The sequence below is a fragment of the Silurus meridionalis genome, chromosome 18 (assembly GCF_014805685.1).
Source record: "Silurus meridionalis isolate SWU-2019-XX chromosome 18, ASM1480568v1, whole genome shotgun sequence".
NCBI lineage: Eukaryota > Metazoa > Chordata > Actinopteri > Siluriformes > Siluridae > Silurus > Silurus meridionalis.
The window spans coordinates 21,510,536-21,535,238 of record NC_060901.1 but is presented as its reverse complement, the minus strand read 5'-3'; the positions used below and the strand labels follow the sequence as shown (position 1 = coordinate 21,535,238).

The 24,703-nt window shown below is 39.5% G+C and overlaps 1 protein-coding gene and 1 long non-coding RNA gene across 2 annotated transcripts; one reads left to right on the top strand and one right to left on the bottom strand.

Moving 5' to 3' along the window:
* Positions 1-13,043, bottom strand: LOC124400952 (transport and Golgi organization protein 1 homolog). The gene is made up of 14 exons (XM_046872804.1): positions 12,517-13,043; positions 10,764-10,880; positions 10,531-10,552; positions 10,338-10,426; positions 9,923-10,013; positions 9,528-9,666; positions 9,318-9,426; positions 9,180-9,215; positions 9,031-9,098; positions 8,681-8,772; positions 7,281-7,390; positions 4,409-4,540; positions 552-629; positions 1-24 (listed from the first exon to the last, which is right to left on the bottom strand). The coding sequence occupies exons 2-14, from the start codon at positions 10,866-10,868 to the stop codon at positions 16-18; spliced, it is 1,080 nt and encodes a 359-aa protein (XP_046728760.1). The 5' UTR covers positions 10,869-10,880; positions 12,517-13,043; the 3' UTR covers positions 1-15.
* A 73-nt stretch (positions 13,044-13,116) lies between these two features.
* On the top strand, positions 13,117-23,191 carry LOC124400958. The gene is made up of 3 exons (XR_006928515.1): positions 13,117-13,240; positions 22,617-22,741; positions 22,907-23,191. It is a non-coding gene; the product is annotated as an uncharacterized LOC124400958 (long non-coding RNA).
* The last annotated feature ends 1,512 nt before the right edge of the window (positions 23,192-24,703 follow it).

Below are 24,703 nucleotides of genomic sequence, written 5' to 3'. Positions count from 1 at the left end.
CTCGTTCAGATCTTGCTAATTGTTCTGAAACACAGAAAGCGAGAAAAGTAGCTTTAAATCTATACAGGAGAAAAAGGCATCATTTAATATCAACAGGTTGTTGAGATGAGTGTGTCCAGTAGGTCTTTGGGTCAAAAGATCAGTAGCACAGCCTCCTGAAGATGCAGATCAAAACAGATAAAATCTCACTTACTGTTCTGTGGTTTCACTTTAAGATTCGCTGATCTGCAGTTTGGTGTTTTTTGTCATGTTTACTGCCAAATTTAATGATAGTTAAATACAATTTGTAGGAGGAGCAATGAATAAAACTCTTCGAATAAAAATCCCAGAGATGCCTTAATAGGCCATCTTTCCAAATTGAGCCTAAAGGTGGCGCTAGAGCGTCAAAGCTCAAATTTTGTCGGAATATTCCTTAAATCCTTCTCAATCAGTTTTATCCCAGATGGAGCTCTGGGCATAGACAAACTAAGAAGTAGAACGTAGAACGATAACATTTTGTTTTACAGCAATCGTGATTCTCGTCGGGAATTTAGTTTTTTTCGGACACTTGCCATGAGTTTGAGAAACTCCTCCTGCTGAGAACTTCGGGATTCTTCAGAATTGCTCAGCTTTTCCTCGTGTTGTTTGATCTGGATCCATTAGGACAGAGGAAGCGATCGATGAGTGCTAAAGAAAACTTATATGTATTTTATTTTGATTAAATAAAAAAAAAAAAAAAGACCACCGTTTTGTTGAGTTCGCTGACTTTTTGAAGCACTTCCGACTACTCACTGATGAGCTGCTGGATCTTCTCGCCAAGCTGTTTCTCTGTCACTGATAAACCATCTTCTTCTTCTTCTTCTTTCGGCTGCTCCCATTAGGGGTCGCCACAGCAGATCATCCGTCTCCATACCACCCTGTCCTCTACATCTGCCTCTTTCACAACAACTACCTGCATGTCTTCCCTCACCACATCCATGAACCTCCTCCTTGGCCTTCCTCTTTTCCTCCTACCTGGTGGCTCCATCCTCAGCATTCTTCTACCAATATAATTCATGTCCCTCCTTTGCACATGTCCAAACCATCTCAATCTCGCCTCCCTCACCTTGTCACCAAAACATCCTACATGCGCTGTCCCTCTAATAAACTCATTTCTAATCTTGTCCATCCTCGTCACTCCCAACGAAAACCTCAACATCTTTAGCTCTGCCACCTCCAGCTCCATCTCCTGTCTTTTACTCAATGGCACTGTCTCTAATCCATACAACATCGCAGGTCTCACCACAGCCATATAAACTTTCCCTTTCATTCTTGCAGATACTCTTCTATCACAAATCACTCCTGCCACTTTTCTCCACCCACTCCACCCTGCCTGCACTCTTTTCTTTACTTCTCTAACACACTCTCCATTACTTTGCACTGTTGACCCCAGGTACCTGAACTCCCCTCCCCCTCCCTCTCATTCACACACATGTACTCTGTCTTACTCCTACTGACTCTCATTCCCCTTCTCTCCAACGCATATCTCCACCTCTCCGGGCTCTTCTCAACCTGCTCCCTACTCTCACCACAAATCACAATATCATCCGCAAACATCATAGTCCAGGGAGACTCCTGTCTGACCTCGTCCGTCAACCTGTCCATCACCACTGCAAACAGGAAAGGGCTCAGGGCCGATCCTTGATGCAGTCCAACCTTCACCCTGAACCAGTCTGTCGTACCTACTGCACACTTCACTGCCGTCACACTGTCCTCATACATGTCCTGCACCACCCTCACATACTTCTCTGACACACCTGACTTTCTCATACAATACCACAACTCCTCCCTTGGCACTCTGTCGTACGCTTTCTCTAAATCCACAAATACACAATGCAATTCCTTCTGTCCTTCTCTATACTTCTCCATCAACATCCTCAAAGCAAATAAGGCATCTGTGGTGCTCTTCCTCGGCATGAAACCATACCGTTGCTCACAGATGGTCATCTCTTCTCTCAGCCTGGCTTCCACTACTCTTTCCCATAACTTCATGGTGTGACTGATCAACTTAATTCCCCTGTAATTACTGCAAGACTGCACATCTCCTTTATGCTTAAAGATCGGTACCAGCACACTTCTTCTCCATTCCTCAGGCATCTTCTCACCTTCCAAAATCCTGTTAAACAACCTGGTCAAAAAACTCCACTGCCATCTCTCCTAAACATCTCCACGCTTCTACCGGTATGTCATCTGGTCCAACCGACTTTCCACTCTTCATCCTCTTAATCGCTGCTCTCACTTCCTCCTTACTAATCCTATCTACATCCTGCTTCACCACATCGTCCAACCTTCTCTCTCTCTGATTTTCCTCATTCATCAGCTGCTCAAAATACTCCCTCCACCTTCTCAACACACTCTCCTCACTAGTCAACACATTTCCCTCTCCATCCTTTACTGCTCTAACTTGCAGTACATCCTTCCCAGCTCGGTCCCTCTGCCTGGCCAATCGGTATAAATCCTTTTCTTCTTCCTTAGTGTCCAACCTCTCATACAGCTCCTCATATGCCTTTTCCTTGGCTTTCGACACATCCCTCTTTACCTGCTGCCGCATCTCCTTGTACTCCTGCTTACTTTTCTCATCACTCTGTCTATCCCACTTCTGTTTTGCCAACCTCTTTCTCCTTATGCTCTCCTGCACTTCCTCATTCCACCACCACGTCTCCTTGTCTTGCTTTCTATTTCCAGATGTCACACCAAGTACTTTTCTAGCTGCCTCCCTCATCACTCCTGCAGTAGTTGCCCAATCATCCAGCACCTCTTCACCACCACCGAGCCTCTGTCTGACCTCTTCCCTGAACCTCACACTACAGTCTTCCTCCTTCAGTTTCCACCATCTTATTCTTCTTTCAGTCCTCACTCTCCTCCTCTTCTTCTTTACCTCCAAAACCATTCTACAGACCACCATCCGATGTAGTGTAGCTGTGTAGCTGTCTAGCTACACTGTCCCCTGCCAACACCTTACAGTCTCCAATCTCCTTCAGGTTGCATCTCCTGCATAACACATAGTCCACCTGTGTGCACCTTCCTCCACTCTTATACGTCACCCTATGATCCTCCTTCTTCTTAAAATAAGTGTTCACCACTGCCATGTCCATCCTTTTAGCAAAATCTACCACCATTTGCCCTTCCACATTCCTCTCCTTAAAACCATACCTACCCATCACCTCCTCCTCATCATCTGTTCCCTTCACCTACATGCCCATTAAAGTCTGCCCCAATCACCAATCCTTCTTTCCTAGGTACACCATCTACCACTTCATCTAATTCACTCCAGAATTTTTCCTTCTCCTCCATCTCACAGCCAACTTGTGGAGCATAAGCACTGATGACATTTATCATCATCCCTTCAACTTCCACCTTCACGATCATCACCCTATCAGAAACTCTCTTCACCTCCACTACACTCTTACTGTACTCTTCCTTCAGAATCACCCCTACACCATTTCTCTTTCCATCCACACCATGATAAAACAGTTTAAATCCACCTCCAATGTTCCTGGCCTTACTCCCTTTCCACTTGGTCTCCTGAACACACAGCATATCTACCTTTCTCCTCTCCATCATATCAGCTACCTCTCTCCCTTTACCAGTCATAGTACCAACATTTAACGTACCAACCCGAACCTCCAGTCTCCTACACTGCTCCTTTCCCTGCCGTCTCTGTAGACGTCTTCCTCCTCTCCTTCTCCTCCTTCGGCCAACAGTAGCCCAATTTCCACCGGTACCCTGTCGGTTAACGATACCTGTGGCGGTCGTTGTTAACCCGGGCCTCGACCGATCCGGTATGAAATTCTTATTTGTGACCCGCATATTTGATTTGGCACGTTTTTACGCTGCATGCCCTTCCTAACGCAACCCTCCCCATTTACCCGGGCTTGGGACCGGCACTAAGAGTGCACTGGCTTGTGCATCCATAATGGCTGGGTTTGTCACTGATAAACCATATATAAATAAATACAATACGATGCGTTTTATTGTGATAAAACCAACAAAAGAAAAGATCGCTGCTATAAACAACCGAATGAAGTGTACTTACTGAGAGACCTCCTGCTCTTGACTTGAGGAGACAAAGCAGAGGTCAGATTCATGGTTTTTCGAACAGATCTGGACAATACTGGAAGAGGTCGACCGATTCATCAGATGATTTGTGGAACTATTATCTATTAGCAAAATCCATGCAGATAGTTTTTCCGGGTTGCGTTGTACAGTACGAAAGCAGCCTCTAGAGGCGAATCACGGAATCGTAACATGCTTATTTGTTTATTTGAAGTGAATTTTTTTGTTGTTTTTTTGGAATGTCCAAACTGTTTATGCACTATCGGTCAACCTCTAAATACCGATATGACTGCAGACTTTGTTGTAATTATTAGCGATCGAAAGGAAATCTTACAGCAAGAACAGTCCTCCACAGGAACACCAGCACGTTGAGAACTCCCACCACAGCTGCAACAACTATAGGATTCCAGGGAAGGACGTGAAACGTCAGACCCAGACGCAAGTCTTTGGGCATGTCAGCGATTAGCTAGAAAACACACACACACACACACACACACACACACATACACACAAAATCACCTTTAATACATTGGGTTTATGCAAAAGTATATACTTTCTCCCACCCGTATGTGGCTCTTCCCCAAGTTTGTTTACGATGTCTCAGAAATGTTCCCCTTCACCTGAACTAGGAGACCCAAACCTGTTCCACAAAAGTCCAGCTCCATGAAGATCTGCTCTCCTCACCACTGTGGATGACCAAAATCTCACAAATTTCCACAAAAACGAGTGGAACATCTTCCCAGAACAGTAGAAATTACTATTAGGGAAAATGGGAACTCAATGTGGAATGGGATTTTTTTATTCTTGGGTGTCCACAAACGTTTGGTTGTTTAGTGTACATGCCCACCCCCACCACCCCCTTTGACTAGAAATACAAAAAATAGCTGAAAAGCTTCACTCTCTCACACGCCTGGTTCTAAAACAGAAGGGTCTCCAAACGCTTCATGTGGCACATTTCTTATTACTGGGTTGTTTATTACTGCTGTCCAGCTCCAGATAAACACAAGCGCCGAGCAGCGCGGAAAAACACGAGCGCCGAACGAAGGTGCGCCGGAAAACACGAGCGCCGAACGAAGGTGCGCCGGAAAACACGAGCGCCGAACGAAGGTGCGCCGGAAAACACGAGCGCCGAACGAAGGTGCGCCGGAAAACACGAGCGCCGAACGAAGGTGCGCCGGAAAACACGAGCGCCGAACGAAGGTGCGCCGGAAAACACGAGCGCCGAACGAAGGTGCGCCGGAAAACACGAGCGCCGAACGAAGGTGCGCCGGAAAACACGAGCGCCGAACGAAGGTGCGCCGGAAAACACGAGCGCCGAACGAAGGTGCGCCGGAAAACACGAGCGCCGAACGAAGGTGCGCCGGAAAACACGAGCGCCGAACGAAGGTGCGCCGGAAAACACGAGCGCCGAACGAAGGTGCGCCGGAAAACACGAGCGCCGAACGAAGGTGCGCCGGAAAACACGAGCGCCGAACGAAGGTGCGCCGGAAAACACGAGCGCCGAACGAAGGTGCGCCGGAAAACACGAGCGCCGAACGAAGGTGCGCCGGAAAACACGAGCGCCGAACGAAGGTGCGCCGGAAAACACGAGCGCCGAACGAAGGTGCGCCGGAAAACACGAGCGCCGAACGAAGGTGCGCCGGAAAACACGAGCGCCGAACGAAGGTGCGCCGGAAAACACGAGCGCCGAACGAAGGTGCGCCGGAAAACACGAGCGCCGAACGAAGGTGCGCCGGAAAACACGAGCGCCGAACGAAGGTGCGCCGGAAAACACGAGCGCCGAACGAAGGTGCGCCGGAAAACACGAGCGCCGAACGAAGGTGCGCCGGAAAACACGAGCGCCGAACGAAGGTGGCTCTTCCCAAGTTTGTTTACGATGTCTCAGAAATGTTCCCCTTCACCTGAACTAGGAGACCCAAACCTGTTCCACAAAAGTCCAGCTCCATGAAGATCTGCTCTCCTCACCACTGTGGATGACCAAAATCTCACAAATTTCCACAAAAACGAGTGGAACATCTTCCCAGAACAGTAGAAATTACTATTAGGGAAAATGGGAACTCAATGTGGAATGGGATTTTTTTATTCTTGGGTGTCCACAAACGTTTGGTTGTTTAGTGTACATGCCCACCCCCACCACCCCCTTTGACTAGAAATACAAAAAATAGCTGAAAAGCTTCACTCTCTCACACGCCTGGTTCTAAAACAGAAGGGTCTCCAAACGCTTCATGTGGCACATTTCTTATTACTGGGTTGTTTATTACTGCTGTCCAGCTCCAGATAAACACAAGCGCCGAACGAAGGCGCGCCGGAAAAACACGAGCGCCTCACGAGCGCCAACGCTCTAAATTAAACACTATTAATTAAATGTGTGTGTCTATTTATACACTGAATTCAGAATTTTAGTCATAACATTAGTAGTTTACCTAAAATACTGTATCCAGGTGAGTAATTATGATCTGTTTGAGAGATCAGGAGAGTAAATACACATCAATTCAGTGGCAGAAATAAACGTGGTGTAACTGCATCTTGCAAAGTGTTTAAGGGTGTAAAGCAGGGGTGGGCAAACTTTTTGACTCACGGGCCACAATATGTTCTTAAATTTGACAGAGGGGCCGGGTCATACACATGCATATATATGTATATATATATGTATGTATATGTGTACATATCTATATTTATAATTATATATATATATATATATATATATATATATATATATATATATATATATATATATATATATATATATATATATGTACGAGCAAATCAGGAGCCTTCTCCAGGTCACGTGACCAATAACGCCCTAAATGTTGATTTGAACTTCTAGGGTTCAAATCTTTAAAAGGAACAAATTTACAAAAAAAAAAATTAAAAATCCGTTTAATTGGATGAACTAGATTCAAAGAAACGAGTCAATAAAATGATCCGATCTTCCCATCACTAATGCCTTAAACACTGAGCTCCACCTCCCCTAGAAGTTCAAATCAACAATTAGGGCGTTATTGGTCACGTGACCTGGAGAAAGCTCCTGATTGGCTCGTACGTATGTAGGCTTTAATTAGGCAGGATCGCCATGGTGCGACAGTGTCCCAAAAACAGGACCAACTCCTGGTCTTTCTGGAGTTCCGTATTCCGATTTCAAGCAACGGCATCATACCATTAAAAAAATTAAAAAATTAAAAAAGAAAAACTCAATTTCCACGTACACACCAAAAAACGTCTGAAGCGAGAAGATGGGAGTCTCGAACTTGATCCGAGACTCTCGCTTGCTCGTTGTTGCCGGTGAAATCGGACGTCTTCGAAGAGTCCTGTGGATCTGATCATTAAAACAGTGTAAATTAATCAATTCTAATTAAAAAGGTAAGAAAAATGTTTGTTTTACACCATGAGCTCACAAAGCATATAAACAAGTTCGAAGATCAAATGTTCTTCGGTTCTAAGAGATACCAAAAGTCTACAGGAAGGTCTAATTCCTCCATTTACTCCACACATTTGCTCTTAGATTATCCTCCATTTTTCTGGGAAGATGTTCAACTCAATTTTTTTGAGGTGTTCAATAGGATTTGAGCACTTTAGGAAGTCACTCAAGATCTTCCACCTTAACCAAACCAAGGAAAGCAGATCTTCAAGAAGCTGATTTCGTGCACTTTGTGGAACAGGTTCGGGTCTCGTAGTAGCTCCAAGTATGTGGAAGAACCACAAATGGGTGGCAAAAAACTTGGATCAGTACCTGACTTTAGTACTTATGGCTGAAGGAGATCTCACCCAAATCTCCACAAAATGCAGTGGCACAACATCTATCTCATCTCAGAAGATTGAATCTTACGTATTATAATAGTGAATGGAGACTCAAAGCGGATCTTCAAAATAAAGCTCTAACATTCAGGTCATGGGTGAGGTTTTGTTTTGGCCCTTCAGGAACTGTACTTCTGATGAAGATAAAAAGCAAGCTGCTGAAAGTCTTCCAGGCCTGTAGGGAGCGCTGTATTGTTGGGCAAGGGGAGGATTTAAAGGAGAAAAGTGTGTAAACGTAGATAAAGTAATTTCTTGTAAACAGAGCGAAACGTTTTGAAACCACACAGTTGTAGTAACGCCCCCTTGTGGCTGAATATAACCGTTTAAAAACCTCCGAAATCTAGTGGAACATCTTCCCAGAAAAAAAAAGTCTGTTTTATTGAATATAGCGATACAGTAAAATACGTCTTTTCAAATTGACTAAAAATGAACAAGTCATGTGACCCAATCAATCCGAAACAAAACTTTAATACGTTTCCTTCTGCAGCGTCCATAATAAAAAGTCTAGTAATGTGCACAAAGGGTTTTGTGGGTTCAGGATTGTGTTCCTGAAGGTGGAGGAGCATCATGTGGAGCCCTCTAGTGCTCAGGAGGAGCGTGAGGCGTATCTTGGCCACCCCTGGGTTGTGGTGGTGTAAGAGGAGTATCATGTGGAGCCCTCTGCTGCTCAGGACGAGCGTGAGGTGTGTCTTGGCCACCCCTGGGTTGCGGTGGTGTAGCAGGAGCCAGTCCGTATTCCAAATTCCTGGAATTTTCCGACCTGAAATAATAGTGAGTGGGTCAAAAAAAAAAACCCTAAAAAACAGCTCACCTCTCTGTAAAGGAGGCATGTGGCACTCTGGAGGAACAGACCTGTGCAGCAAGCGCTCCAGATCGGACATTTTGTCGCTCAACTTCACAATCCTGAATCAGAAGAAGGAGGAAAAGAAAAAAAAAGGAGCTCATGAGATCAAAAAGAACGTCACGTGTCCTTGGAACACTGTAGAGGCAAAAGTATGTGGACACCTGACCATATGATTACACATGATCTATTAATCTCTACTCTTCTGAGATGATGTTCCACTAGAGTTTGTGGAGAAGCAGCACATACGGCTGGAACAGTCAGGTGTCCCAATACTTTTGTCTGTAGAGTGCGTTTCAGATTAGCGAATCCAAACTCACTTCTGACGAAGGTTCGCACATTCCCTCTTCTCCTCCATCAAACTTCGTTCTGAAATCCGGGCTTTTAACTGAAGCAAAAAAAAAAATACAAATCAGTATTTTCAATATTTAGGATCTCGAGTCAAACATCTCCAACTCGAAGTTCTTACCCAGTTCTCGTGGGCTTTCTTTTCCTGCACAGCAATCTAAAAAAAGCAAAGAAAAAGAAAAACACCAGATCAGATAAAATACCAGAATGCTTTCAGAGATCTCTTGTTCTGCTGCATCTCCTCCTGCATGTCCTCCACCTTCTGCCTCAGGAGGTTCAGCTTCTCTTCGGCTTGCAAGGCTCGGCCTTCCACCTCGGACAGCTTGCTCTCCTTTTCGCGGCGCTTCAGCTCCTCCTGAGTCAGCTTCCTGTGACGGGATCACACGCATCACACTTGGTTTAAGCAAGATGATCTCTAATGCGGGGGAATTCCTCACAGGATTTCCCAATACTGATACACGATACTTACTGGTGTAAGATGTTTTCTTTCTGGTGGTACAACTCGGTTGTGATTTCCAGCGTCTGTTGGAGGTCCTTGTACCAGTTCTCCAGGTGGGTCTTCTCGTTTTTCATGTTTGTTTGGTCCTGCATGACCTTCTGATATTTCTCTGGAGGGAAAATTAATTCATTAATAATATATATATATTACATTACACCAGGGCTCCACAAACCTGCCCCCACATTTGGAACGACCTTTTGAACAATACTAGAGACATATTTGAACATTTTAAATATATAGTTTACTCATATTATATCTTTTTTTGATAATAAAATTATTTGTTGAATTCAACCACATGCACAAGTAAATGTTTTAATTTCAATAGCAATGAATTTTATATATAAATATTAGTTGCTTATAAATACCTTCAAGTTCTCGTCTCACTTTCTGTTCAGCCATTAAGTTTTTAACACAGTGATTCTGCTCGTCCTCGATCACCGAAAGATTTTCCTCGATCTACAGAATAAACAAAATTACACGAAAATTGTTCCTCCACAATTGAGGTTTTACACTATTGAACCTGGTGGTGGCACTAGAGCATTGGTAGCACCCATATTTGACCAGAATGTTCCTCAGAATGTTCCTCAGCACAATGCTTCTCAATTGAAGTTTTAAACAATTGAGTATTTTTTATATATACAAATAAATATTGTTCATCTTTGAGCGCTCTTCATCGTACTTTTGAGGGTTTCCTGATACTTCAATTAGTGCTAAAGAAAACTTTGTACTATGTATTTTATTCCAATTCAATTCAAAGAAAAGAAAAAAAAAAGACTTCACCGTGTTGTTGAGTTCATTGCCTTTTTGAAGCACTTCCAATTCCTCAATGATGAGCTGCTGGATCTTCTCGCGAAGCTGTTTCTCTGTCACTGATAAACCATATTTAAATAAATACAATACGATGCGTTTTATTGTGATAAAACCAACAAAAGAAAAGATCGCTGCTATAAACAAGCGAACGAAGTGAACTTACAGAGAGACTGCCTTCTCTTGACCTGAGGAGACAAAGCAGAGGTCAGATTCATGGTTTTTCGAACAGATCTGGACAATACCGGAAGTATCACGGAATTGCAACATGCTGTTTATTCGAAGTGTTTTTTGGGTTTTTTTTAAGTCCAAACTGGCTATACAATATCGGTCAACCTCTAAATACCGATATGACTGCAGACTTTGTTGTAATTATTAGCGATCAAAAGGTAATCTTACAGCAAGGAACACCAGCACGGTGGAAACTCCCATCACAGCTGCATCAAGTATAGGATTCCGCGGAATGACGGGAAACGCCAGACCCAGACTCCAGTCCCAGGGCATGGCAGCGATTAACTAGAAAACACACACACACAATCACCTTTAATACATTGAGTATATGCAAAAAGTATATACTTTTTCCATTTAATTCATTTTTATTTGTATAGCGCTTTTAATAATGAACATTGTCTCAAAGCAGCTTTACACAGATAATGTGGTGATTAAAAGTGAATATGTTGTTTATAAGTAAGTTTGTCCCTGATGACTGAGCCGGTGGCGACTGTGACAAGGAAAGAAACCTTGAGAGGAACCAGACTCAAGAGGGAACCCGTCCTTATCTGGGTTGCACCGAATGTCCATTTATAGCAGATATACGATGTTGCGGGTTACAGTGATGATGAAATGAGCACTTCCCAAGTTTGTAGAAATCAAGAGTTATATTTCTATTAAGTTTGTAATCTTTTGTACCAGTGTAGATTTATTCATTTCTAGAGACTCAAAGCACTTTTGTACGTCGCTCTGGATAAGGGCGTCTGCTAGATGCCCGAATGTAAATGTAAATGATCAGAAGAGAAAAGTAGTCCTGAGTCAATGTAGCAGACTGTTGACATTAACTACAGGCTTTTCTGCGGCGCGAGACCAATAAGTGCTTTATACGTCAGTAGTAGTATTTTATAATCAATGTGAGATTTGATTGGGAGCAGTGTAGATGATTAAAACAGGGGTGATGTGGTCATATTTTTTAGATCTCGTGAGGACTCTTGCTGCTGCATTCTGAACTAACTGAAGCTTATTTCTGCACTTACTCACGCACCCAGACAGTAAAGCGTTACAGTAGTCTAATCTAGATGTAACAAAAGCATCAACAAAATTTTCTACATCCTGTAACAACATCATATTTCTAATTTTAGCAATATTTCTAAGGTGAAAGAAGGCGATCCTGGTGATATTATTCACGTGAGCCTCAAAGGAAAGACTCGGGTCAATAATCACACCACGGTCTTTGACAGCCGTACACGCTGAAACAGAAACACCATCTCTCGCAACTTGTAGGCGAGGGATCGAGAATGCAGGTTGATGATTTTAATAAGGAAATTAATAAAATTAAGTCATTCTCATGAATAGGAGTAAAGCTTTGTAGTTGATTGTATGTTATATTGACACTGCTGTCTACAGGGTTACTTGTGAAATAATTTGGATTTATATTAACCGTCTGGATTTCTTGCCTGATGTTTTCAACTTTATTATTAAAAAGGTTCATGAAATCATTACTACCTAATGATGGTGTGCATGTGAGTGCAGTGCTTTTATTTCCTGTTCATTTTGCAACCGTGCTGAATAAAAATCTAGGATTCTGCTTGATATTGTCTATGAGGGTGGATATTATGAGATCTTATATTCAACAATTCTATCTTTAGATCAGAGTTGCTGCTGTGCGTTCAGTCCTATTTAATTTAATTTAATGTTAATCAGATTTAATGTTTTCCCACCCGTATGTGGATCTTTCCCAAGTTTGTTTACGACGTCTCAGAAATGTTCCCTTCACCTGAACTAGGAGACCCAAACCTGTTCCACAAAGTGCACAAAATGTCCAGCTCCATGAAGATCTGCTCTCCATGGGCTGGATGTGTGTGGAAGATCTTGAGTGGCCTGCTATAGAGCTCAAACAATACTGAATTTTTCATGCTGAATGCACCCCAGAGCTTCTCACCTCACCACTTGGGTGTCCACAAACTTTTGGCTGTTAGTGTTACTGGGTTGTTTATTACTGCTGTCCAGCTCCGGAAAAACACGAGCGCCGAACGAAGGTGCGCCGGAAAAACACGAGCGCCGAACGAAGGTGCGCCGGAAAAACACGAGCGCCGAACGAAGGTGCGCCGGAAAAACACGAGCGCCGAACGAAGGTGCGCCGGAAAAACACGAGCGCCGAACGAGCACCGACGCTCTAAATTAAACACTATTAATTAAATGTGTTTGTATTTATATACTGAAATCAGACATTTTAGTCAGAACATTAGTAGTTTACCTGAAATACTGTATCCAGGTGAGTAATTATGATCTGTTTGAGAGATCAGGAGAGTAAATACACATCAATTACTTCTGCAGCGGTAGAAATAAACGTGGTGTAAATGCGTCTTGCAACGTGTTTAAGGGTGTAGAGAGTCACACGCGATCTTAAACGTTTTCTGTTTGGGTCGTTGCTATAGTAACCTCGACGGCAAAAAAAAGCAATGCAAAATCTCTAAAAATGTATCGAGTCGTTTATCTCTCGACTCCTCAACTCCGAATCGTTTGTTCTGTTGTCACGTGACTCCCATAGACGCTACACAATGCAATAAATCAGTGTATGTGTGTGTGTAATGTTTTCTTTCTGGTGGTACAACTCGGTTGTTTTTTCCAGTCTCTGTTGGAGCTTCTTGTACTGGTTTCTTCAGGTGGGTCTACTCGTTTTTCATGATCGTTTGGTCATGCATGACCTTCCGATATTTCTCTGGAGGGCGGAATTTTTTTTTTTTATAATTTATATAAATATTACACCAGGGCTCCACAAACCTGCCCCCACATTTAGAACGACCTTTTGAACAATACTAGAGACATGTTTGAACTTTTTTAATATATAGTTTACTCATCATATATCTTTTTTGATAATAAAATGTGGCTTTCAAACTAAAATTTCTGTTAGTTATTAACAGAGGTCAAGGCACCGATAGTTGACTGCTGGAACGATCGTCAAAAATCCATACTATCGCTATCCATAAAATCCACTATCGCTTCGCTCGACCTCTAGTTATTAACGTAGCATAATTATTTGTTGAATTCAACCACATGCATAAGTAAACGTTTTAATTTTAATAGCAATGGATATTATATATAAATATTAGTTGCTTATAAATACCTTCGAGTTCTCGTCTCACTTTCTGTTCAGCCATGAAGTTTCTAAAACAACGAGTCTGCTCGTCTCCGATGACCGAAAGAGTAGCCTCGATCTACAGAATAAACAAATTAAACGTTAATTGGTCCTCCACAATTGAGGTTTTACACTATTGAACCTGGTGGTGGTACTAGAGCATTGGCAGCACCCATATTTGACCAGAATGTTCCTCAGAATGTTCCTCAGCACAATGCTTCTCAATTGTGGTTTTAAACAATTGAGTACCTAAGCACTTTTGGTACTTGGTCCCTAAAAATGAGTACCAAACCCATTCTAGAGCATTACCCTCGAGACATCCATCATCTGTTTGAGGTGCAGCTTCTTACGGAACTTATTTGCTTTTAAAACCACCTGCGTGAATTCTAACCGCGTATTTATTTTGCGTTAATACCCAGACTCACTAAAACTAATCGGATACACAAGTAATAAAAAATATTGAAATAGTTAATTTCATTTTATTAACATGGACATAACCTTTTTCCTCCATACTCGGAGTTGCCAAACTTGCTGTGATACAAATACACAAGTAAATGTATGTGTAATATACTACATTTAATCTAACATGGATAGCTGTATTATTTAGGGGGGTATTATTTAGGCAAGCCGAATGTAAACCCCATGCCTGAATCCCCCCAATCTACCCCCCTCTATTTTACAAAAGCCCTTAGAATTCATTCTAATATTCTGATTTATTATCAATGGTGGAAACAGTTGTTCTGATTGTGTATATATATAATTAAACATTTTTTATTTATTTATTTCTTAAGAAAGTAAACTACAAGTTTGGATCAGTGTTTCATTTTTATTTTAGTTTTGAAAATATAGCCATTTTTTTCAGCAAGGATGTGTTAAATAAAAAGTGATTGTAAAGGCTTATAATTTGAAAAAGATTAATGTTGGGGTTTTTACATTCTTAAATGAATCCTGAAAAATAGCAGCCTCTAAAAAAAAAAAAATGTTTAATTATATATATACACACAATCAGCACAATTGTTTCCACCATTGATAATAAATCAGTAAATTAGAATGAATTCTAAGGGCTTGTGTGAAACAGAGGAGGGAATTCAGGCATGGGGTTTACATTCGCTTGCCTACATAATACCCCCTAAATAATACAGCTATCCATGTTAGATTAAATGTAGTATTTTACACATACAAAGTGTTCTCTAATTTTGATCAGTGTGTTTTCTGCAAAATAATGTTTTTTTTTAAATGCCTTAGTTAATTTGTGGAAAAGGTGTTCTGGTAGAATGATATAGACAGGACAAAAACTCCTTCAACTGTTGAGCAGTGAAGATGACATTATTTCAGAATTGTTCAATTGTTTATAAATTGTTCTCTAATTTTGATCGCTTGTATATATATATATATATATAGTTACTAAAAAATAGTAACTAGTTACAGTTACTCGTTACTTCATTCAAAAAGTAACTCAATTACTTTGTTGATTACATTACGTTCTTTAATGTTCCCATTAATGCCCTTTTATGCGTTATGTTCTATACAAACACAAAACTGACTTAAAGACAAAGTAATATTTAAACACTATTTTATTAAAGTCAGACCTGCACAAACTGAATATATCACAAGAATTTCTGAAATAAATAACAAAACAAGCTGAATAATATATTCACAATCAAAAACTAAAGTGGCTTCTGCATCATAAAAGCTGTTGTATGAAAACTATCAACAATGTAGAACAGAACACCGGGTTAGCTTCTAGCTTCTAGATTGTCAAGGCAGAGGTCAGATTCATGGTTTTTCGAACAGATCTGGACAATACCGGAAGTATCACGGAATTGCAACATGCTGTTTATTCGAAGTGTTTTTTGGGTTTTTTTTTTTTTAAGTCCAAACTGGCTATACAATATCGGTCAACCTCTAAATACCGATATGACTGCAGACTTTGTTGTAATTATTAGCGATCAAAAGGTAATCTTACAGCAAGGAACACCAGCACGGTGGAAACTCCCATCACAGCTGCATCAAGTATAGGATTCCGCGGAATGACGGGAAACGCCAGACCCAGACTCCAGTCCCAGGGCATGGCAGCGATTAACTAGAAAACACACACACACAATCACCTTTAATACATTGAGTATATGCAAAAAGTATATACTTTCTCCCACCCGTATGTGGATCTTTCCCAAGTTTGTTTACGATGTCTCAGAAATGTTCCCCTTCACCTGAACTAGGAGACCCAAACCTGTTCCACAAAGTGCACAAAATGTCCAGCTCCATGAAGATCTGCTCTCCTCACCACTGTGGATGACCAAAATCTCACAAATTTCCACAAAAACGAGTGGAACATCTTCCCAGAACAGTAGAAATTACTATTAGGGAAAATGGGAACTCAATGTGGAATGGGATTTTTTTATTCTTGGGTGTCCACAAACGTTTGGTTGTTTAGTGTACATGCCCACCCCCACCACCCCCTTTGACTAGAAATACAAAAAATAGCTGAAAAGCTTCACTCTCTCACACGCCTGGTTCTAAAACAGAAGGGTCTCCAAACGCTTCATGTGGCACATTTCTTATTACTGGGTTGTTTATTACTGCTGTCCAGCTCCGGAAAACACGAGCGCCGAACGAGCACCGACGCTCTAAATTAAACACTATTAATTAAATGTGTGTGTCTATTTATACACTGAATTCAGAATTTTAGTCATAACATTAGTAGTTTACCTAAAATACTGTATCCAGGTGAGTAATTATGATCTGTTTGAGAGATATATATATATATATATGTATGTATATGTGTACATATCTATATTTATAATTATATATATATATATGTATGTATATGTGTACATATCTATATTTATAATTATATATATATATATGTATGTATATGTGTACATATCTATATTTATAATTATATATATATATATTAGGGTGTCAAGATGATTGTGACCAGTCACATGGCCTCAGGTCCTGAAGATGCATACCAAGTCTTGTATCAGAGCAGAAAGTCCTTAAAACGAATTAGCTTCTACATTTTGGACACACTGACCATGAACCTAGTTCAAAATTATATTTGATCAGAATATTCCTCAGAATGTTCCTCAGCATGTTCTTCCTCAATTGCAATGTCAAACAACTACATACCTGTAGGTGGCACTGGAGCATTAGCAACACCCATATTTGATCAGAATGTTCCTCAGCACAATGCTTCTCAATTGAAGTTTTAAACAATTGAGTACCTAAGCACTTTTGATACTTGGACCCTAAAAATCACTAGAGCATTGCCCTCGAGGCATCCATCATCTGTTTGAGGTGCAGCTTAAGCTGATCTCCATTTTGTCTAGAAAAAAAGAAAAGAAAAATAAAAGAAAGAAAATGTATACAAACCTTTAGTTTGATCATAAGCTTTTTTTAAAACTACATTTTAGTTCCCTGAAATCGTCTAACATGATATTTTGTTAATTCCCGCGGAAAGTTCTTGGAAATTCCTGGAATTTTGCACCCCTGGTTATTTAAAAGTAGCTCAGAGCAGAGATCGCAATTAAATTGTAGTGCAAGCAGTACATTGAATGCTCTTTCATTCCTCCAGTTAAGACAATTTACATGTTTAGTGATGAATTTTGTGATTATATGAGCCTAGAACACATTCATAAAAAGACCAAGATTTTTCCGTTCTGCTTATAGCTTTTAATTATTTTGTTTTAAATATATCACATTTGTTACGACTCGGTCTAGGGTTAGGCCACACAGAGTAATTAGCTCAGGATTCAAGGGATTGATACCTTTTATAATAGAAATCAGAAATGACATACACACAAAAGGTTTTCCACAAAAAAAGGTGTTGGTATATTGTAAAACAAGTAACCATTCATATATACAGTATATACACACACAACTGTAGAAAGGCGTGACTTCAGGGTAGGACGAGGCCAAAATAATAAACAAAAAAAAAATTCCAGTAAAAATTCCAGTAAAAATTCCAGTAAAAATTCCAGTAAAAATTCCAGTAAAAATTCCAGTAAAAATTCCAGTAAAAATTCCAGTAAAAATTCCAGTAAAAATTCCAGTAAAAATTCCAGTAAAAATTCCAGTAAAAATTCCAGTAAAAATTCCAGTAAAAATTCCAGTAAAACTAACCTTATTTTATAATACACATAAACAGAGAAATTAGATCAGACCCAAAATTATCCGTCAGCTAGACCCCTACAGTCAGTGAACTGAGTGAACAATATGCACAGTGATACAAAATATATATGTAGAGGATGATCTGATTTTTTTAAAAATTTAATTTAGTTTTTATCTATGTATATTTATTCTTATATAATTATACATATTTGATTATCTCTCATTTCTATTCAGGTGTTGTAATTTATTCTAAGGATGTGGCAGGAATGACTTGTTCTACTTTTGTCCACCAGATGTCACCATTTTCTCCCATGTTGTTTTTCCCACAGTCCTTGCTAAAGCTTTGCCACATGTGAGGAAGCACTGGAGATGAGAAATCCGAATCTGAATCATTCACTCCGTGAATCTAATCACTCCGTGAACTGATCCGACTCTCACGAGTCCCTGAGTCACTTGAATCAGTAGGGATTCTTCCTGCTTTTGCCAGGAAATTCCACTAGAGGGCACTCACCGAATGTTCTCACAATTCATCCGTGGAATCATGAATCTTATTCACAAATCTCTCGGATTCTGCTGTTTCGCTCCGCGCTACGAGTCCGACAGATCCGCTGAATCCCACGGTTCAGGTGGATCAGCGAGGACTCGCATAGAATTCGCCATTTTGAGTTTCTTGTGTTTCTGAACATAAAGGAAGTTTCCTGAACAACCCAGTCAGCTACTTGTTGCTACAGTTTCTTGCTAACAATTAATGGTGTAATTTACAATTTGTATTTATATCTGGTGGCAAAATAACCAAAGACTCAAGTGATCCGAGTAAATGAAGAGAATGATTCATGAATCCCGAGTCATATAAAGAATCGGGTTATTTTACCTGGATGATTCGGATTCGCTCATCTTAAGCACCCATACCGTAAGAACAAGATTAGACGCGCAATCAAAAAAAAGCGGCATTTTCTCCAGATCTTATTTAAAGTTATACATTATTTATAACCATTTTCCTACAGTTTATAGAATTCAGTTAGCAATGTGATTTATTATTAGCATAAACTTTACTTTCACTTAAGTAAAAAGATATAATCAGTACTTCATCTTTTACCCGAGTATTTTAAAACATGAGTATCTGTACTTCTACTTAAGTAAAGATGTTTTAAAATACTCGGGTAAAAGATGAAGTACTGATTATATCTTTTTACTTAAGTGAAAGTAAAGAAGTCTTGGCTCTGACATGTACTTCAGTAAAAAGTAGTTATTACTTCTACCTGTTTTAGCTGTTAACTGGACCTCACATCATATTAATATTTGATAGATTGATCGATCGATCATAGATAGATAGATAGATAGATAGATAGAATAGATAGATAGATAGAAATTGATTGTCATTGCATAGTACAGGTACACAGCAACGAAATGCAGTTTGGCATCTACCAGAAGTGCAAAAAAGTAGCACTCGTGCAAATAGTGCAGATAAACATGTATCATATGTACAGCATGTGATATTTATGTAAGCATATGTACAGTGATTAAATATAAAGGCTATAACAAGTATAATAAGTGCAAAGACGTGTGGACATCAATAAGAGCCTTTGCTATGTTTCCACACGGACAGTTAATGAGGTGATACAGGAGAAAGTGCACCTCTTCAAGTCAAGAAGCTTTTATATATATATATATATATATATATATATATATATATATATATATATATATATATATATATATATATATATATATATATATATATATATATATATATATATTTATATATATATATATTTATATATATATATATATATATATATATATATATATATATATTTATATATATATATATATATATATATATATTTATATATATATATATATATATATTAGTGTCAAGATGATTGTGACCAGTCACATGGCCTCAGGTCCTGAAGATGCATACCAAGTCTTGTATCAGAGCAGAAAGTCCTTAAAACGAATTAGCTTCTACATTTTGGACACACTGACCATGAACCTAGTTCAAAATTATATTTGATCAGAATATTCCTCAGAATGTTCCTCAGAATGTTCCTCAGCACAATGCTTCTCAATTGTGGTTTTAAACAATTGAGTACCTAAGCACTTTTGGTACTTGGTCCCTAAAAATGAGTACCAAACCCATTCTAGAGCATTACCCTCGAGACATCCATCATCTGTTTGAGGTGCAGCTTCTTACGGAACTTATTTGCTTTTAAAACCACCTGCGTGAATTCTAACCGCGTATTTATTTTGCGTTAATACCCAGACTCACTAAAACTAATCGGATACACAAGTAATAAAAAATATTGAAATAGTTAATTTCATTTTATTAACATGGACATAACCTTTTTCCTCCATACTCGGAGTTGCCAAACTTGCTGTGATACAAATACACAAGTAAATGTATGTGTAATATACTACATTTAATCTAACATGGATAGCTGTATTATTTAGGGGGGTATTATTTAGGCAAGCCGAATGTAAACCCCATGCCTGAATCCCCCCAATCTACCCCCCCTCTATTTTACAAAAGCCCTTAGAATTCATTCTAATATTCTGATTTATTATCAATGGTGGAAACAGTTGTTCTGATTGTGTATATATATAATTAAACATTTTTTATTTATTTATTTCTTAAGAAAGTAAACTACAAGTTTGGATCAGTGTTTCATTTTTTATTTTTAGTTTTGAAAATATAGCCATTTTTTTCAGCAAGGATGTGTTAAATAAAAAGTGATTGTAAAGGCTTATAATTTGAAAAAAGATTAATGTTGGGGTTTTTTACATTCTTAAATGAATCCTGAAAAAATAGCAGCCTCTAAAAAAAAAATAAAAATGCATGTAAAACTTACAAAACCATACAAAATAAAAATCCACTGATAGAAGAGGTGTATAAAAAGTGTTACTTCTTTATTTCTAGGGTTAGGGATAGGCATGACACAAAAAGTGCACTTGTGATGTCGCCTGGATACATGATTGGTGGTACCACCGATTGCAGCAGTCACAGGCAATCTGAAATGTAGAGAAGACAATTTTCTTCAAGGCACTAGACAGACACTGTAACCAATTATTAAATTGTGATAGTGAATAATCTTGCGCATAGAAAACAGTAAATACCCAGATATTATCACCACCAAGTCTCCCCACAGACATGGCACATCTAAAATAACCAATTCAAGTGAGAAGATTATATGATTTACATTGACTGATTTACAGTCATTCAATTTACATTCAACATGTACATTGCAAAATAAAATATAGGCTGCTATGATTTTTTTCAGGATTCATTTAAGAATGTAAAAAAAAAAAAAAAAAAAAAGAGCACAACTGTAGGCTATATTTTCAAAACTAAAAAGAAAAATTCAACACTGACCCAAACTTGTAGTGTACTTTCTTAAAAAAAAAAAAAAAAAAAATGTTTAATTATATATATACACACAATCAGCACAATTGTTTCCACCATTGATAATAAATCAGTAAATTAGAATGAATTCTAAGGGCTTGTGTGAAACAGAGGAGGGGGGGGGAATTCAGGCATGGGGTTTACATTCGGCTTGCCTACATAATACCCCCCTAAATAATACAGCTATCCATGTTAGATTAAATGTAGTATTTTACACATACAAAGTGTTCTCTAATTTTGATCAGTGTGTTTTCTGCAAAATAATGTTTTTTTTTAAATGCCTTAGTTAATTTGTGGAAAAGGTGTTCTGGTAGAATGATATAGACAGGACAAAAACTCCTTCAACTGTTGAGCAGTGAAGATGACATTATTTCAGAATTGTTCAATTGTTTATAAATTGTTCTCTAATTTTGATCGCTTGTATATATATATATATATATATATATATATATATATATTTATATATATATATATATATATATATATATATATTTATATATATATATATTTATATATATATATATATATATATAGTTACTAAAAAATAGTAACTAGTTACAGTTACTCGTTACTTCATTCAAAAAGTAACTCAATTACTTTGTTGATTACATTACGTTCTTTAATGTTCCCATTAATGCCCTTTTATGCGTTATGTTCTATACAAACACAAAACTGACTTAAAGACAAAGTAATATTTAAACACTATTTTATTAAAGTCAGACCTGCACAAACTGAATATATCACAAGAATTTCTGAAATAAATAACAAAACAAGCTGAATAATATATTCACAATCAAAAACTAAAGTGGCTTCTGCATCATAAAAGCTGTTGTATGAAAACTATCAACAATGTAGAACAGAACACCGGGTTAGCTTCTAGCTTCTAGATTCGTCAAGGCGTGGAGTTTCTAGAGGTGCTGCTATCGCAGTAGATACGAGCTTCGAACCAGAAAGACACAGCTTACATTTGACTAAAAAGTTTTTGTCTTTATACTCAACTAAAGTGAAATAATGAGCATATTGCCACTTTGAGAAACTCGTCTTGCTCTCGCCTCGACTTGCCATTACTGCTGCACAGACCTGAATAAACGGAGACACGCCCCCAGTGCGTCTTCTTCATGTTTACAGTGGTTCATCCACCAATCCTACAATGCGTCTCTGCTGTAAACAGGTTAGACTGTAGGCTACACTTCAGCCCAAATTCATTCATTTAAAAAAGTAACAGACAATGCACCATGCGGTAACGGTAACAGAGTTACTTTATTTAAAAAGCGTTACAGTATTAGTTACTGTCAAAGTAACTGCGTTACAGTAACGAGTTACTAGTAACGTGTTACTGCCCAACACTGTATATATCTATCTATCATGTCCGTGTTGTCCTTCACAGGTACGGTATTACCGCGGCTTCCTTTAGAGCCGGGCCTGTGACGCTGCTCACTCTGAGAATCGAGAAGATCGGATTAAAAGACGCAGGGCAGTGCATCGAACCGTACGTGACCATCAGCGTCCGAGGTACGACCACAAACTTCCTCTTAATCATTAGTGTTTATTACTGCGAGATACACGGCGTTTAGAAGATCATTTTTTACCATGAGCACTGCCTGAACTTTCAACCAATCAGAATCCAGCATTCAGACCGACCCTTGGATGCATATTTCTTTTTTTTTTTTTTTACAGACTTGGACAGAGTGGATTTGAACCCTGTTCAGGACACTACAGTGTCGACACGTAAAGAGGACACGTACATTCATTTCGACGTCGACGTGGAGATCCAGAAACATCTCAAGAAGCTACCAAAAGGACAATATATATACAGTGGGTACGGAAAGTATTCAGACCCCCTTAAATTTTTCAATCTTTGTTATATTGAGCCATTTGATCAAATTTTTTAAGTTCATTTCTTTTCCTCATTAATGTACACTTAGCACCCCATATCGACAGAAAAACACAGAATTGATGACATTGTTGCAGATTTATTAAAAAAGAAACTGAAATATCACATGGTCCTAAGTATTCAGACCCTTTGCTGTGACACTCATATTTAACTCAGCTGCTATCCATTTCTTCTGATCATCCCTGAGATGGTTCTACACCTTCATTTGAGTCCAGATGTCCACCTGTCTATATAAGACCTTACAGATCACAATGCATGTCAGAGCAAATGAGAATCATGAGGTCAAAGGAACTGCCTGAAGAGCTCAGAGACAGAATTGTGGCAAGGCACAGATCTGGCCAAGGTTAAAAAAACATTTCTGCTGCATTTAAGGTTCCTAAAAGCACAGTGGCCTCCATAATCCTCAAATGGAAAACGTTTCGGACGACCAGAACCCTTCCAAAAGCTGGCCGCCCGGCCAAAATGAGCTATCGGGGGAGAAGAGCCTTTGTGAGAAAGGTAAAGAAGAACCCAAAAGTCACTGTGGCTGAGCTCCAGAGATGCATTCGGGAGATGGGAGAAAGTCAACCATCAGGAGTGCACGGTAAGATGCGAGGTCTACATCGAGTTGTGATTTTTTCCACTTCCTCTCTGCAGATCTGAGTTCTTGTCGATTGCTGCGCAAAACTTCTGACAGCCACGGTGTGGGACAAGAAGTCTTCTTGGGTTTTGTAGTCAATGGGCAAAGGAGGTCCATGGTTGAGGAAAGAGATGAGAGGAAGGAGTCAGTAGCAACGTCCAAGGGTAGAGAGGAAAAGGAGTCAAGCTCAGGAAGAGATGAAAGAGTACAGGAAGCTACAGAAGAGGGAGAGATGAAGTGAAGGTTAGGACGGATAAGAGAGACATGTAAATTATTTTTAGGTTGAATAGGAAGAGTGATTGAAAAGGAAACCAGATGATGATTAGAGATTAGAAGTGGCGTGGCAGTCATGTCTGTAGCTGGAGTAGGGCGGGTGAAAACCAGGTCCAGGACACTTCCTCCCTTGTGTGTTGTAGGGCAGCTGTTAAATGTCAAGGAGAAGGTATTCAGAAAAGGCAAGAGGCAAGATAAATGAAGTTTGTCGGATGGGAGGTTGAAGTCACCCAGAACTGTCAGAGGGGTGCTGTCAAAGGGGAAAGTACTGAGGAGTGTGTCCATCTCTTCTAGGAAGTCTTCAAAGGGACCAGGAGGGCGGTAGATGACAATGATGAAAAGGTTGATTGGAGAGGTAACTGAAACTGCATGGAATTCAAAAGAAGACATGGTTAGATGAGACAAAATGAGAGGTGTGAAACACCATCTCCGTGATAAAAGTAGACCCGTACCACCACCTCTACCGGTTTCTCCTTGTGAGTGAGAGAAAGCATAGGCAGAAGACAGAGCAGCTGGTTTAGCAGTATTCTGTGGGGATATCCAGGTCTCAGTAAGTGCCAGAAAGTCGAGGGTGTAGTGGGAAGCCAAGCCTGTGAATAAGTCAGCTCTCCTGATAGCAGACTGGCAATTCCAGTGCCCACCTACCACCACTGTTTGAGATTGAGACAACAGGGGAGGGTAGATGAGG

Excerpts from the sequence above, each read along its gene's own strand:
- LOC124400952 (XM_046872804.1), bottom strand. The coding sequence starts at position 10,868 with ATGCCCTGGGACTGGAGTCTGGGTCTGGCGTTTCCCGTCATTCCGCGG. Across the intron at positions 10,427-10,530 it reads CAAGAGAAGGCAGTCTCTCT|TGACAGAGAAACAGCTTCGC; the intron begins GTAAGTTCACTT and ends ATGGTTTATCAG. Across the intron at positions 9,667-9,922 it reads AGTGAGACGAGAACTTGAAG|AGAAATATCAGAAGGTCATG; the intron begins GTATTTATAAGC and ends TTTTCCCTCCAG.